At 35.6% G+C, this 14,475-nt stretch overlaps 1 protein-coding gene across 1 annotated transcript in view; it reads right to left on the bottom strand.

Annotated features, from left to right (window-relative positions):
• Positions 1–579: 579 nt before the first annotated feature.
• The window catches only part of LOC118764629, a 53,131-nt gene continuing 39,235 nt past the window's right edge, over positions 580–14,475 (bottom strand). Inside the window, exons 4-5 of the mRNA XM_036505596.1 lie at positions 6,683–6,831; positions 580–1,126 (exon numbers count right to left, since the gene is read on the bottom strand). Of these exons, the coding sequence (XP_036361489.1) occupies positions 930–1,126; positions 6,683–6,831 (346 nt within the window). The 3' untranslated portion in view covers positions 580–929. The remainder of the gene's footprint in view (positions 1,127–6,682; positions 6,832–14,475) is intronic.

Below are 14,475 nucleotides of genomic sequence, written 5' to 3'. Positions count from 1 at the left end.
CTTTTAGTCTTGAGCTTCTCAAGCATTGCTGGGATTTTCTCTGTCTATTTCTTTTGCATTTAGTTTAACCCAGTATTTGCCATGAAGAACTGGGACGGCTAGAGTATTAATACCTATTATCTTGTTTTTAGCATAGAGCTTTGTTTTCAGTATTGATTTAACTCGTCTATAGTATTTCTTTATTTTCTCTTTCATTTGTGTGTGTTGTATCGTATCTAGTTCATTGATTCCTAAATATTTGTATGTCTGGCTTTGCTCTAATTCTCTTATTTCATTGGCTATATCTAATGTGATGTTGCTACTCTTAACTAGTTTTCCTCTCTTCAAGGTTACTCTGGCACATTTTTCTAAGCCAAATTTCATATCTATTTCTTTGGTAAATCCATGAACTGTCTTTAGTAGTGTTTCCAGCTGTTTCTCATTTGCAGCGTATAGTTTTAGGTCATCAATATATAAGAAGTGGCTGATTGTTGTTGTTATTATTATTATTATTATTATTATTATATTATTATTATTATTATTATTATTATTATTATTCATAAGGCGTAGAGGTATACCTTAGGAATGAGAACCCAGGTTCGAAATTTCCTCAAGACACCTGATGGAGGCTGGAGGATATATCAGCCGAAACGTTGTGTTAACAACAAACAAGATGAGGACAAATATCTAACAAATGTAAATAATATGAATAATGTTAGTGTCTTTTGCCTGGAAATCCATTCTCAGAATGTATTAAACAGAAACAGAACAGAAGACACGTGAGGTTGAGAGTTGCTGAAGAGGTTACAGGATGCGTGACGAAAGATTTCTAGAAAAATAAGAAAAATAATAAAGCTGATGTGAAGAACGAGTATATGGATTTGAGGATGCTTTTGTCGATATTTCCAGCAGACAGAGATCACACGGAATTTCCTTTGGATTGTTTTGTATCAACTTAAATCATAGATAACACGGAGGAGGACCGTTGCAGTAAATGTGACGAGGGTGGCCATAGAAAATCTGGAAGAAGTGTTGGCTGCCGTGATATGGACTTGGTCGGAGGGCGTGAGTGGATAAATCTGAATGTCTTCTCTGGGATCGAGTGAATCGTAGGTAAGAGGAAGGTCAGGTTTAGACCAGGGGACACCTGCAATGATACAACAGCAACTAGAATGTCGGCAACCTATACATACATGCATACATAAATACTTACATATGTATATATGGATATATATGTATGTGTATATACATGCGTATATATACATATATATATATGTATGAATGTATATAAGGATATATATGTATGTGTATATACATATGTATATATGTACATATACTTACACACACACATATATATACATACGTACATACATACATGTATACATACACATATACATACATACAAACACACACACACACACACACACACATACAAAGAGCGTGTGATGGGTAAATTGTCGCCATTTTATATTTTTAATTTCGCGTTTGCGCATTGTTTGTTTTTGATTTTGTAGACTACACGGTATAGTAGGGTCAGTTGGGTACTGTCTGTGAGAAAAACTGCATCATGCACAATTCACTCTATCAGAAATTTAGAAGCGATATACTGTACTGCATTGCATTCGCGCCGGAAGTTCCAATATGAACATTTCAGAATGTTTGGGCGTCAATCTGATGACATGTACCGAGAGCAATAAAAATCAAACACCCAGTCATCATCATGGTGTTTGGCGTGATCACTAGTGATGGCGACGTTATGCCTCCATCCATCTTCCCACACAGCCTTAGACTCAACACGGAAGCCTACATCAAGTGCTTGGAGAAGGTAGTGCTGTCCTGGGTCAAGTGGGTGACTGCTGGAAGACTCTGTGTCTGGCAACAGAACTCTGCACCATGTCACACAAGCAGGAGAACTCAGCCATGGCTGTCAGACAATTTCTACGACCATATCACCCCAAACATCTGGCCAGCTAACTTCCGCAGACTGCAACCCCCTTGATTATTATATGTGGGACTCAGTTGAGCGAGAGACCAACAAAACTCCTTGTAACACCAAAGATGAACTGGAGGCAAGGATTATGGCAGCATTGACCAACTTAAACTAGGAGACCGTCCTGAAGAGTTGGAGGAGATACCGAAGTCGTTTGGAGGCAGTGGTTGAAGTTAACGGCGATTTTATTGAATAAATTTACTCTTTAGTATTTCAATATATTTTTTATGTAATTTTGGTAAATATATTTGTTAAAATGAGATGTTAGTGTTATTTTCATTTTTGCGTAATTTTGACGATAATTTATTCACCGCACCCTGTATATAGTTATAATAACAATAATCCTTGGATGAAATTTATAAACATTTTAATGCATCATTATGCGCGTTTCCACAAATCTCATGTCTCTTAAGATCACAGTCCATATTCCTGGGAGGATTAATATAGCATTAATAGATGTTTAGCTTTTGACCAGTGGGAAGGTTGATTGCGGTATGTGAGTATTTCTGTGTGTATTTGGTGAAATATCCACATACTTCAATCAGTCAAAAGTGATAAATACTCTCAGTTAAACATCCATTAATGTTCTATTGCCTGAAAAAATGAATCCATGACGATGATCTACCCGATGCCCATGGATATTACGGACGACACTTAATCGTCGCAGGAATACGGACTAAGATCTTGAGAGGCATGAGATTTGTGGAAATGCGCGTAGCGATACATTAAAGTATTTATAAGTTTCAGATTATTGTTATTATTACTATATCTATCCTAAATCACATCGGTTTCATCAGTCAACATCTTTAGGCTATAACCGGCTTAATGGAAGGAATAGGAGCTTTATTTGCATATTCAAAACGTTTCCCGTAAACAAATTAAAAAGATGTATATATATATATATATAATATATATATATATATATATATATATATATATTGGTGAAATAGAAAGATGAATAATCTTGTTGCAGATTAATCAAAAGTTTAACCGATACCTTGGTAGCAAAAATCACAGCAGAAGAAAGCACGGTTGGAGGTACAACCATATGGTGTTGCAACCGTGCGTTGGTGCGGATAATTGAATTTTAATATTATTAGTGAATTGAAGAAATGGAGTTGAACGAAGATTGAACAGAAATCGTTTTATTGCATTCTACACGTGTTTCGAAAGCCACAATTTACCAAATTAAGATCACAGTCCATATTCCTGGGAGGATTAATATAGCATTAATAGATGTTTAGCTTTTGACCAGTGGGAAGGTTGATTGCGGTATGTGAGTATTTCGGAATTTGGTAAATTGTGGCTTTCGAAACACGTGTAGAATGCAATAAAACGATTTCTGTTCAATCTTCGTTCAACTCTATTTCTTCAATTCACTAATAATATATATATATATATATATATATATATATATATTATATATATATATATAAATATGTATATATGTATATATATGTATATATATATATATGTATGTATATATATATATATATAATATATATATATATATATATATATAGACACACACACACACACACACACACATATATATATATATATATATATATGCGTATATATATTTATATGCATAAATACACACACACACGCACACACACACACATACACACACATATATATACGCATAAATGTACATAATATACGCGTATCTAAATATAAAAACACTAACCTTCAAATGGCTCAGTTCGTATAGCTCTAAATAGGTACCACATTGTAAGAAGAAGTAGTAACACTGTAGAACTAATTAGCTGTTTGTTAGCTTGCAGAGCTAAGTTCAGTTTTCCTGCGTAGTCTCTCGAATTGCAAGAAATAGCAACAGGTACTCTACATGCCACTTATATGATTGTTGTAAAAGAGGAATGTCAAATCTGAATAAAAAGGCAGAATGGTATTCGTTGGAATATCTTCGACCCTGAGTTTGTTTGATCAGGGATTGACCTGGGCTTAAATAATAACTATTTGTGTAATACACACGGTAAAACCACTTCCTTAGTAATAACTGAACAACCCACGCAATTACAAGGATATATAAAAATCTAATCATATGAAATGGTCTTTAAACTGAAGTCATTGAAGATTTCGTTTTGTATTCAGGGACAAACATCGAACACTTATCTGCCGTTGTTGTTGTTGATGTTATTTTAACTCAGGTCAGTACTGGTTGAATGTACCTATGATCAAAGGAATTTCAGCTCTGAACATCTCATGTCTTGTTTACAAAGATGGAATATAAGGACCTATCTAATGTATACTTTCTTTTTATAAAACTATAGGGTGTATTTTGAGGGTTAATTTGGCTACTAATTCTAGCAGGTAGAGTGATCATGTAGTGGTTTACTGGTTGGCTCAAGCATTCATATATAAAGTAAATATGTAATGTTGTTCAATTGGACTTTTTTTTTTATCGGCCCAGGAAGAATGAAAGACAAAGTTAAATATCGTCAAAGCCAATTTGGCTCTTCATTCCTCTGGGGGTAACGAAACAAAGTACCAGTCTAGTACCGGGATCGATGATATTGACAAACTCCTCCCTATAAAATAGTTGGCATTGTGCTAAAATTAGAAAAAATTATTGTTATCATTATGGCATACTTTAAAACTTTTAGAGGGAGGGTTTTTTCAATTACATCGACTCCAGTACTTGACTGGTACTTTAATATATCAACTCTAAAAGTATGAAACGCAAAGTTGACCTCGGTGGAAATCAAATCCAGAATGTAAGGGGCTAGAGGGAATGTTGAAAAGTATTTTTTCCGAAGCTTTAACGATTTTGCTAGCTCGCCTAGCAGCAATTCTTCCGGTTTTTTTACGCTCTGAGCTCAAACCCTACCGAGGTCAGCATTACCTTTCATCCTTTCGATTCGATAAAATAATGTGGCTATTAAGTGTTGGGTTCTCTTAAAATTGCTGGCCTTGTGCGAAAATTAGAAAGAATCATTATAGCATCTTGACCACAGAAAGTCTCGGGGAAAAACAAAATGATGATAAGACGTTAAATTATCAGAGGGAACATTTCCAGTCGATCTTTTAGTTATTTCTACTGAAAGTTGTATCATTTGGCGACAATATAGAATAAATTTTTTTTTTAATTACAAGAACGCAGCAGAGACGTAGAGAAACAAATCTTGATTAATGCACCTGTCTACAGCACAAATAATATTCACATGATGGCATGCTTCCTATCCTTCTTTATGATAGCTAAAGAGACTGTGATAATGTGATGACATTATTTTAACTGGAGATATATTTCTTTACTACCCACAAGGGGCTAAACACAGAGGGGACAAACAAGGACAGACAAACGGATTAAGTCGATTACATCAACCCCAGTGCGTAACTGGTACTTAATTTATCGACCCCGAAAGGATGGATGAAAGGCAAAGTCGACCTCGGCGGAATTTGAACCCAGAACGTAACGACAGGCGAAATACGGCTACGCATTTTAACTGGAGATACTTAGGTAATAGGTACACCTGGATCGGATACCAATCTATCATAGGTATAAATTCTCTACCTATTTATGTATGTTACCTAGACCTATTGAAGCAATGTAGAATATAAAGGTACTAGAATGACAGTGTCAAGATGGAATCCAAATATATCATAGCATTTTGCACACGATTTTGTAGTAACTGGATGGAAGCACTCCGTCGGTTACGACGATGAGGGTTCCGGTTGATCCGAATCAACGGAACAGCCTGCTCGTGAAATTAACGTGTAAGTGGCTGAGCACTCCACAGACACGTGCACCCTTAACGTAGTTCTCGGGGATATTCAGCGTGACACAGAGAGTGACAAGGCCGGCCCTTTGAAATACAGGTACAACAGAAACAGGAAGTAAGAGTGAGAGAAAGTTATGGTGAAAGAGTACAGCAGGGATCACCACCATCCCCTGCCGGAGCCTCGTGGAGCTTTAGGTGTTTTCGCTCAATAAACACTCACAACGTCCGGTCTGGGAATCGAAACCACGATCCTATGACCGCGAGTCCGCTGCCCTAACCACTGGGCCATTGCGCCTCCTCATAAAGGTACTAGAATGACAGTGTCAAGATGGAATCCAAATATATCATAGCATTTTGCATACGATTTTGTAGTAACTATACTATTCCTTACGGATGATAAGTAAACTGATGAAAGAAGAGAACTCATTGGAATTCAATTCAGACTCCATTCTCTTGAAGCTGTTTACTGACATTCAAACTAGCGTGTACAGTACGCTTTTCTTTATGGCTTTTACAATGAATTCAATGCTATATATTTAATGAAGCGTAAGAAAAATCTCCAGTTAATTCATTAGACGTATGCCTGTGAGAAGAAAGCATTAGCATAACAAATATTGCTAATTCAATTTGAGTCTGTTATGTATGGAGGAAAATTCCGGAAATCTTTTAGCTTTATAACACCGCCACAGTGTCCTCCTCTCCTTAGACCTCATCTCCCTACTTGATCATTGGATAAGTATTAATGACCAATTAGAATCTTTTTCCCGTTGCATTAAATATGTTGACTCTCATTTAGTTGCTATTTTTCGTGTGGATGGCGACTCTGGATATTTTCTCACTCAGCCCTTATTTAGAGTTTAGGTAGAATGAGAGGGAGAGAGAGAGAGAGAGAAGAGAGAGAGAGAAAGAGAGAGAGAGAAGAGAGAGAGAGAGAGAGAGAGAGAGAGAGAGAGGAAGATTAACTACATACCACAGCCTCTGAACACATGTTGTAGACAGCGAAATCTTCCGTCGAAACACCAACAAAGATCGCATTTATAGCGTAACCAAGTGCCGTGTTTTAATGGACCACAACTCCTCTTTAATAGCTGGTACTCACAATATCGTCCATGGAAATGTCTAGAACAAACAACAATGGTTAATATGTAAAGCTTATATCAAGGTGATGTACTGTCGAGTCAATAACATGTAGGACAAAATACCTTGTACTATTTATGTTTGAGACTTGATGTTCTTATTTCGTATACTGTCAAGGCCAACGTCATCTTTCATCCTTCCGAGGTCGATAAAAAAACAATCAAAAACTGGGCTCAGTCTAATCAATTATATTCAACGCCAAAATTGAGGCCTTCTGGCTATGTTAGAACTTAATATGTAGAACTTATAAGGCGGCGAGCTGGCACAGTCGTTACCGCGCCGGACAGAATACTTAGTGGCATTTCTTCCGACTTTACGTCCTGAGTTCACATGCCGTCGGGGTCGACTTCGCTTTTCATCCTTTCGGGGTCAATAAAATACGACTGGGGCGGATTTAACCGACTTACCCTTTCCACTAAATTGCTGGTCTTGTGCCAAAATTTGAGACATATATTGGGCACGTATATATATATAACTACCTCCTTACATATCTGGTAATAATAGTCCATAGAATTGTCTTGAATATTTTCGAGAGGCAAGCTGCGAGATATGACTCATCATCAGGTGGGCTGAACTATTGAATAAAATTTGAATAAACATTTTTTCCCCTCGTGAAATGAAGCGTGCTTTTCAGTAGGTCCCACGGTAGTAGTTTGCTCATGACTAGAAGGTTGTTAGTATGTGGTACTGCAAGCCTTGTTGATAGCTACTAGTTGAAGTATCATTCCTTTATATTGTAACTATGATACAATGCTATAAATTTCTGTTATGGTGGTAGGGAAATTAAAGAAACCACACACTCATAAATGTATTAAGAATCAGTTGCATGAACATACATCAACTCAAACAATGCGTGGGTCACATCTCAAACACTATAAATAGATAGATAGATAGCTACATACATACATACATACATACATACATACATACATACATACATACATACATACATATATACATGCATACATACATACATACAAAAACAAGATTGGGCTGTTCAAGTTTTTGCTGCACGCATTGTTATTTATTTAATAATGCATAATATTTCATGATGTAACGTAATTTTTCATTGTTGCATAACCCTACCATTTCATCAGGGAATGTTGATTCTTTTCCCAGCGAAACTGTATATATGTAATACATACATACACTCACACACACACACACACACACACACACACACACACACACAATATGTAAATATATGCATATATACATACATATATATGTATATATACATGCATATATGGGTACAGGACATAAAAAAGACGTTGAACACAATGAGAAACGAAAACATGAAAACAAAAACATAGAAACAAACTTTTTTCGAACAACGAAATAAACAAACAGAGAAAAGAGATATACAACATAAAGAATATTCCCCTTCTTCAGTTGTCCCTGTTTCATCTACTCCACGTTCGAAGGCAAGGACAAGACGCGACTTCATTGAAACAATCCTTCCCGCAAAGCAAATTAAATAAAATTTGGAATTTTTTTGCGGAGGGTGAAAGTGGTAACAAGAACAAAACAGTAAAAAGAACAGAACAGTGAGAACAAAACAGTAAAAACATACGGTGAGGGCCGAGACGATAGAAAAATATGCACACACACACATGTATATACATATATAACTGTATAGACATGCATACATATATAGGGAAGATGTAAATCTCTTTTGCCTTTCACTGATTTCTCTTCAGTCGACGCTTGTCTAAAGAAGGTGTCTGTCTCCACACCTCTTGGCAAATTCACTGTACTAATTTTGCCAATTTTGCTAATTTCTTTCAATTTGGCCGATGCAAAGAAACACCATTATCTTAAGAGTTTGTTATATACAAGCACACACACACACATATATATATATATATATATATATATATATATATTGTACGATCAGACAAATTCTAGAGGTACTGATGTTAGTTTATTTTGGAAATACATACATATATAAAATTTTGGGGGATGGAGTTAGTCGATTATATCGGCCCCAGTACTCAACTGGTACTTATTTTATCGACTCGAAAGGATAAAAGACAAAGTCGACCTCGGCGGAATTTGAACTCAGAACGTTAAGAGTAATGAAATATCGCTACGCATTTTGCCTGGTGTGTAAACGAATCAGCCAGTTCGTCGCCTTGCACATGTGTATACTAATCGCAATTGTAATATTATTGAAGATAGAAACAGCATTACTATTGGTCATATAGAGTCACTCTTAATCTTAATGATGAAAATATTAGTAAAAATGATAATCCTTTTTAATATATAATCCTTTTTAATATATAGGCACAAGATCTAAATTTCTGGAGGAAGGATTTAGTTAGTTTAATCCGCATTTTATTTTACCTACCCTACTGGGATGAAAAGCAAAGTTGACCTTGGTTGGATTTGAACTTAGAACGTAAAGAGCCGGAACAAATACCACAAAGCATTTTCGTTTTTTTTTTTTTTCAGATGCTCTCCCGATTCTGCCGAATCACCACCCTCTTTCATAATAATAATAATTAAAGTAAACACTCTTGTAATAAAGTTGCTGATAATATAAGTAATGATGTAAATCTTAATAAATCTCGTTAAATATGAAAAATGGTGGTGATGATAATGGCGATGATGATGATGATGATGATGATGATGATGATTTTGATGATGATGACGATGATGATGATGATAGAGATGGTAATGGATAATTAAGAACATAGAAATATTTAAACAGATATTTAAAGATCGCATTATTAATGGCAGAAACCACATTCGGTGATGAAATAATAGATAGAAAATACGATAAAAAGTTACATATTGTTTTATTAGATGTGCAAATAGCCTTTATCTTTGGTGGTGTTAGGACCTCCAAGAGCCTATTTAGAGAGAAAAGAAAAAAAGATGTTTATGGTAAGAATTAAGATCTTATGTAATTCTCACTTTTAAGGGCGAATAGTTAATTGAAGAAATTTATGAGATTTAGTGTTCAATGAGAGGTGGGAGTATTATCTAGAAAATGTAAGTGTAACTAGAGGAGAACGAGAGGTGTGCATAATGCGGCATCAGACGGAACAGAAGAAAAATTAGTCTAGGTACTTGTGGCTTTATTAAATTTGCAGAGATGCATTTTATGATTGGAAATATAGTCAAGCAGTAGTGGAGTTGATATAAGTTGTGCCCGAAGAATGGGTTCAGAGAAAACGATAGTTTACGTCATACATTGGGCTTCTTAATGCCCCTGGCCGTATCCAGAGAAAGCTGAAGTTAACTAGTGAGTTTTCTTAGTAAAGAAGCAGCAGTTGCCCTACGTTCACAAGTCTATCCACTAAGATACAAGGATTCGAAATAGATTTGTGATGCAGATACGTTGTATATATCTTGTACAGGATGCAATAACTTTCTGAGAGTTTTGGTTGAAGGTTTGCATTGCCTGTTCTGTGTACAAAATACAGGATCTGCTTTTATTCTCATACGGTGTGGCTTCCACAAGGATCTTCCATATTGAATATTTTTTTCTTTAGGTTGCGATAGGTAAATTGACAACATTGTAACGTTTTTTTTTCGTGTTGGGTTACGGAAAGAATGTTGTGTTGGATGTAGCGAGCCTTTAATTAGTGCTTGGGTTAATATACGGTGTGTAAGAAGTGTTAGTTTGTACAGCACCCTGATATATGATGTTATGATCAATATTTAGCATTTAGAAAACACTTGTTCGAGTGTGTACAGTTTCAGTTGGTATTATTCATTTTATTACTATGCGTGTTAATGTCATACATGTTCACTTTGAACGTTTTCAAAGAATCAATGTTTTGTACTATATTAGATATTTGGTGTTGTGAGTAGAAGGCAATACATATGAAGTCATACAGAGAAAAAGAACTATTTATGTATATGTGTATGTGTTTATGTTATATTATATTATATTATAATATATATATCAATTTACTATAAAGAAGTTTAGATCATTTGAGCTAATGACGTTCAATGCAAGTTGTAGAAGATTGTTTTTTTAAAATTAAATCTGAGACCGAGATCTCGTCTTGCGACTCGAGTTTCTCTCCACAACGATTAGCTTGTCGCCTGAAGATCGCAATGACTTGAAACTGGAGTCTCGAAACAATTTCTTAGCTCCACTTGCAATAAAAACTACACACACACAAACTTTAAACATTTTTACTGCATAATATAGATTTAACGCTGTTCTTTTTACTATCTCCGTGTATCCTCTGCCGCTTCTCTTTCAGTCCCTCTATCTTTAAACAACTTCAATTCCTTGTCCCTTTATGGCCACATGTATAACGTTTACACCACACACACACACACACACTTATATATGTATGTATATAGATATATATGCATGTTTATTATATATAAATATATATATATATGCACATAAATACTTACATACCTACATTTGTACAAATATATTTATATTCATACATTCATGCATACGTAACATACAAACTTAAATGCATATATAGATATACACATACATATACCTATACAGAATTTGTGTAAACATATACCCATGCCAGACAATGTAGAAGTTAACGTCAATTAAAAATACAAACCCACAATTTACATCAAATTTGGAGATATTTTTGTAGTGACGGCTGCACAAAAAGAAGTCGAAAAAATTTAAGGAAGGTTTAGATAGAATAACTTTCTTCTCCAGTAACATTATTTAGATAAACACTGATGCGATTCAACAACCCCATACTTAGGTGTAAATATAAGAATAATAAAAAGAAAGACACGTATAAGACCAGTAAATAGTTAAGTAGTTTAGTAAATGCTTATACATACAGGGAATGGTAAACAACAAATGTGTATATAGATATAGTTTAAAAAAATATTCACACAAATATAAAAACTTCAGTTCTGGTATTTCTACTCCGCGAAGTTTTTGATTTTCTCCTTCGAGACAACAGTATACAATGAAATTATAGCACAAACAATTGAATAGTTAATAACGGATGTTCAAATGATTTAATAGACTATATTATATAACAAATTTTATGCAATACATTGAACAGACATAGCAGTCTATAAAATGAAATAAAAAAACTCATAATATTAAGCTTAAAACACAAATCAAATGTATTCTGTCTATAGATTAGACGAATACGTAATTAAAAAAACAACAACAAAAGAGGAGAAACAAAATAATAAAAAAAGACATAAAAACAGAGCACAAACTATCTTACTCTGCCTTTAATAATATATTATGAATAAACGAAAAGTAAAATGCTGCTCACCAGTAGCAAACCACAAGGCAACAAGCTGCAGAATTATTGAGCTACAAGTAATATGCAAATGTTGCAAACTTCTCGAATCTAGCGATTACATTACATTGGGCAAAGAGCTACCAAATTTTTTACGCTGGCTGTTCATGTACGTACATCAAGGGGGCCATTATATCACTGAAAATAAGACAAGATATTGTATGGTTTTGTCGTTGCTATTTTTAATGCTTGTTTTCTATATATTTTTAATGCCTGTTTTCCATTTGTTACCCTTGTGGTGATAAAGAAATCGCCGTTCCTGGTGGTATTTAGTTACTGTCCTTTAAGTTCTGAGTTCAAATCCTGCTGAAGTCAACTTTGCCTTTCATTCTTCTGGAGCCATTACAAACGACTGTTGTCCCATCTAAATTTCTGGTCAGGTCTACGGAATAAATTATTACTATTTTTTTTGTCAACTGATTCGTGTGAGTTTATATGGAATCACCAAACATATACCCATGTTGTTGATTTACATGTAGCATTATCTTTTAAAGGCATAAAGTTGTGTTTGTATACTACGTCTGTTTAGCTGCATTATGGGTTTTTTTTATGTTTCTTGTGTTTTGGTATATTTGTTTTTTGGGTTTCGTTTTTTTTTTGCCGAGAGGTTTGCGTGCAATGTGATTTGTGTAATTTCGTTGAGAATTGATTGTATCTTGTATGTTTTGTGAGATATTTTTGAAGCCGAGTGGTGTTTGTGCAGAGCAGTGATCTTCAACTGGGGTCCATATGGTCTTTGGAGTCCATGTAAGATTTTGTCGTTAAGATTTGTAGGCAATACTTTGAAGTCAAAGCCGGAGTATTACAAAGCGGCACGCTAACACCTTATCTCTTAGCCACCGTTCTGGACTATGTAATGCGTAGAACGTACGAGGGCAAGGCAGAAGAATGAGATTCAAACTGCATAGGCAAAGAAGTAGACGGCATCAAGCAGTAACAGTAACTGATCTAGACTATGCTGATGAGCTGGCAGTACTAACAAAGAGGACAGATCAGGTACAGGTGGTGCTCAGTAGATTAGAGCATGAATCGGAGAAGGTAGGATTGTAAAGTAACGCAAACAAAACAGAGCTGCAAGTATTCAACCACAAAAGCCCTGTCTCAGTGAAAGTGAGAGATGGTAGGTGCTCAAGGTAGTTGAAAATTTCAAATACCTTGGTGCGTAGACACAAAGTACTGAAAAAGACATCGTAGTAAGGAAAGCTCTTGCCTGGAGCGCATGCCATAAATTGAGAAAGGTATGGAGTTCAAAGTTAGCTAGGAAATTGAAAGTGTGGTTGTTTCTGGCAACAATGGAGTCTGTTCTATACGGGACTGAAACTTGGACGCTCACTAAAGCATTGAAGAAGCAGTTGGACGGTTGTTATGCGAGGATGCTTAGAATGACATGGAATATCTCCCGGAAGAGTCATACAACAAACGCCAACTTATACCAGGGACTACCTAAAGTAACATTGAAGATACAGCATAGAAGGATGAGACTAGGTGGACAGTGCATCAGACACACCAATGAAATTGCTAACAAGCTTGTGCTCTGGCAACCAACGGAACGAAGAACCAGGAAAGGAAGGAAGAAGACGACCTATATCGACAACTTCCTGGAGAATACTGGTATGGAAGAGATACAAGAGTTAAGGACCCTGATGGAAGATCGAGATGAATGGGAAAAAACGTGTGGAAACAGTCTGAGGTACGACCTAGACAGATAGATAGATTGTATGCAATAAATTGGTTATACTTCTCTACAATAAACAAAATATTTAAACAATTTAAAAATAAATTCTTAATAATAGTTAATTATAAAAATACGATAGGACTTTTTTTAATTCATTGAATGGCTACGAGGGGCCCACCTAAGTAAAGCAGGGATCAAGGGTCTGTAGGCAAAAAATGGTTGGGAACCTCAATTGTAGAGTGTGTGCAGCATAGGTTGTTTTATGTATTACATTAACAGGTGTCAATGTGTAGAGTATGCCTAGTGTCGGTATGGTTTATGTGTTACAGTAATGGTTGGTGAGTGTGAGTAGTAGAGGATTTTGGGGGTATGCTGGATGTGATACACTATCGACAAGGGATTCTGTAGAATACATGCTGAGAATGGTAAACAGTAAATGTGTATATACTCTTTTACTCTTTTACTTGTTTCAGTCATTTGACTGCGGCCATGCTGGAGCACCGCCTTTAGTCGATCAAATCGACCCCGGGACTTATTCTTTGTAAGCCCAGTACTTATTCTATCGGTCTCTTTTAGCGGAACCGCTAAGTGATGGGGACGTAAACACACCAGCATCGGTTGTCAAGCAATGCTAGGGGCACAAACACAGAACCCCCCCACATATATATATATACATATATACGACAG

This window comes from Octopus sinensis, linkage group LG8, assembly GCF_006345805.1.
Source record: "Octopus sinensis linkage group LG8, ASM634580v1, whole genome shotgun sequence".
Classification (NCBI taxonomy): Eukaryota; Metazoa; Mollusca; class Cephalopoda; order Octopoda; family Octopodidae; genus Octopus; species Octopus sinensis.
The sequence above is the reverse complement of the archived record's forward strand: the minus strand, read 5'-3'. Positions and strand labels throughout refer to the sequence as shown.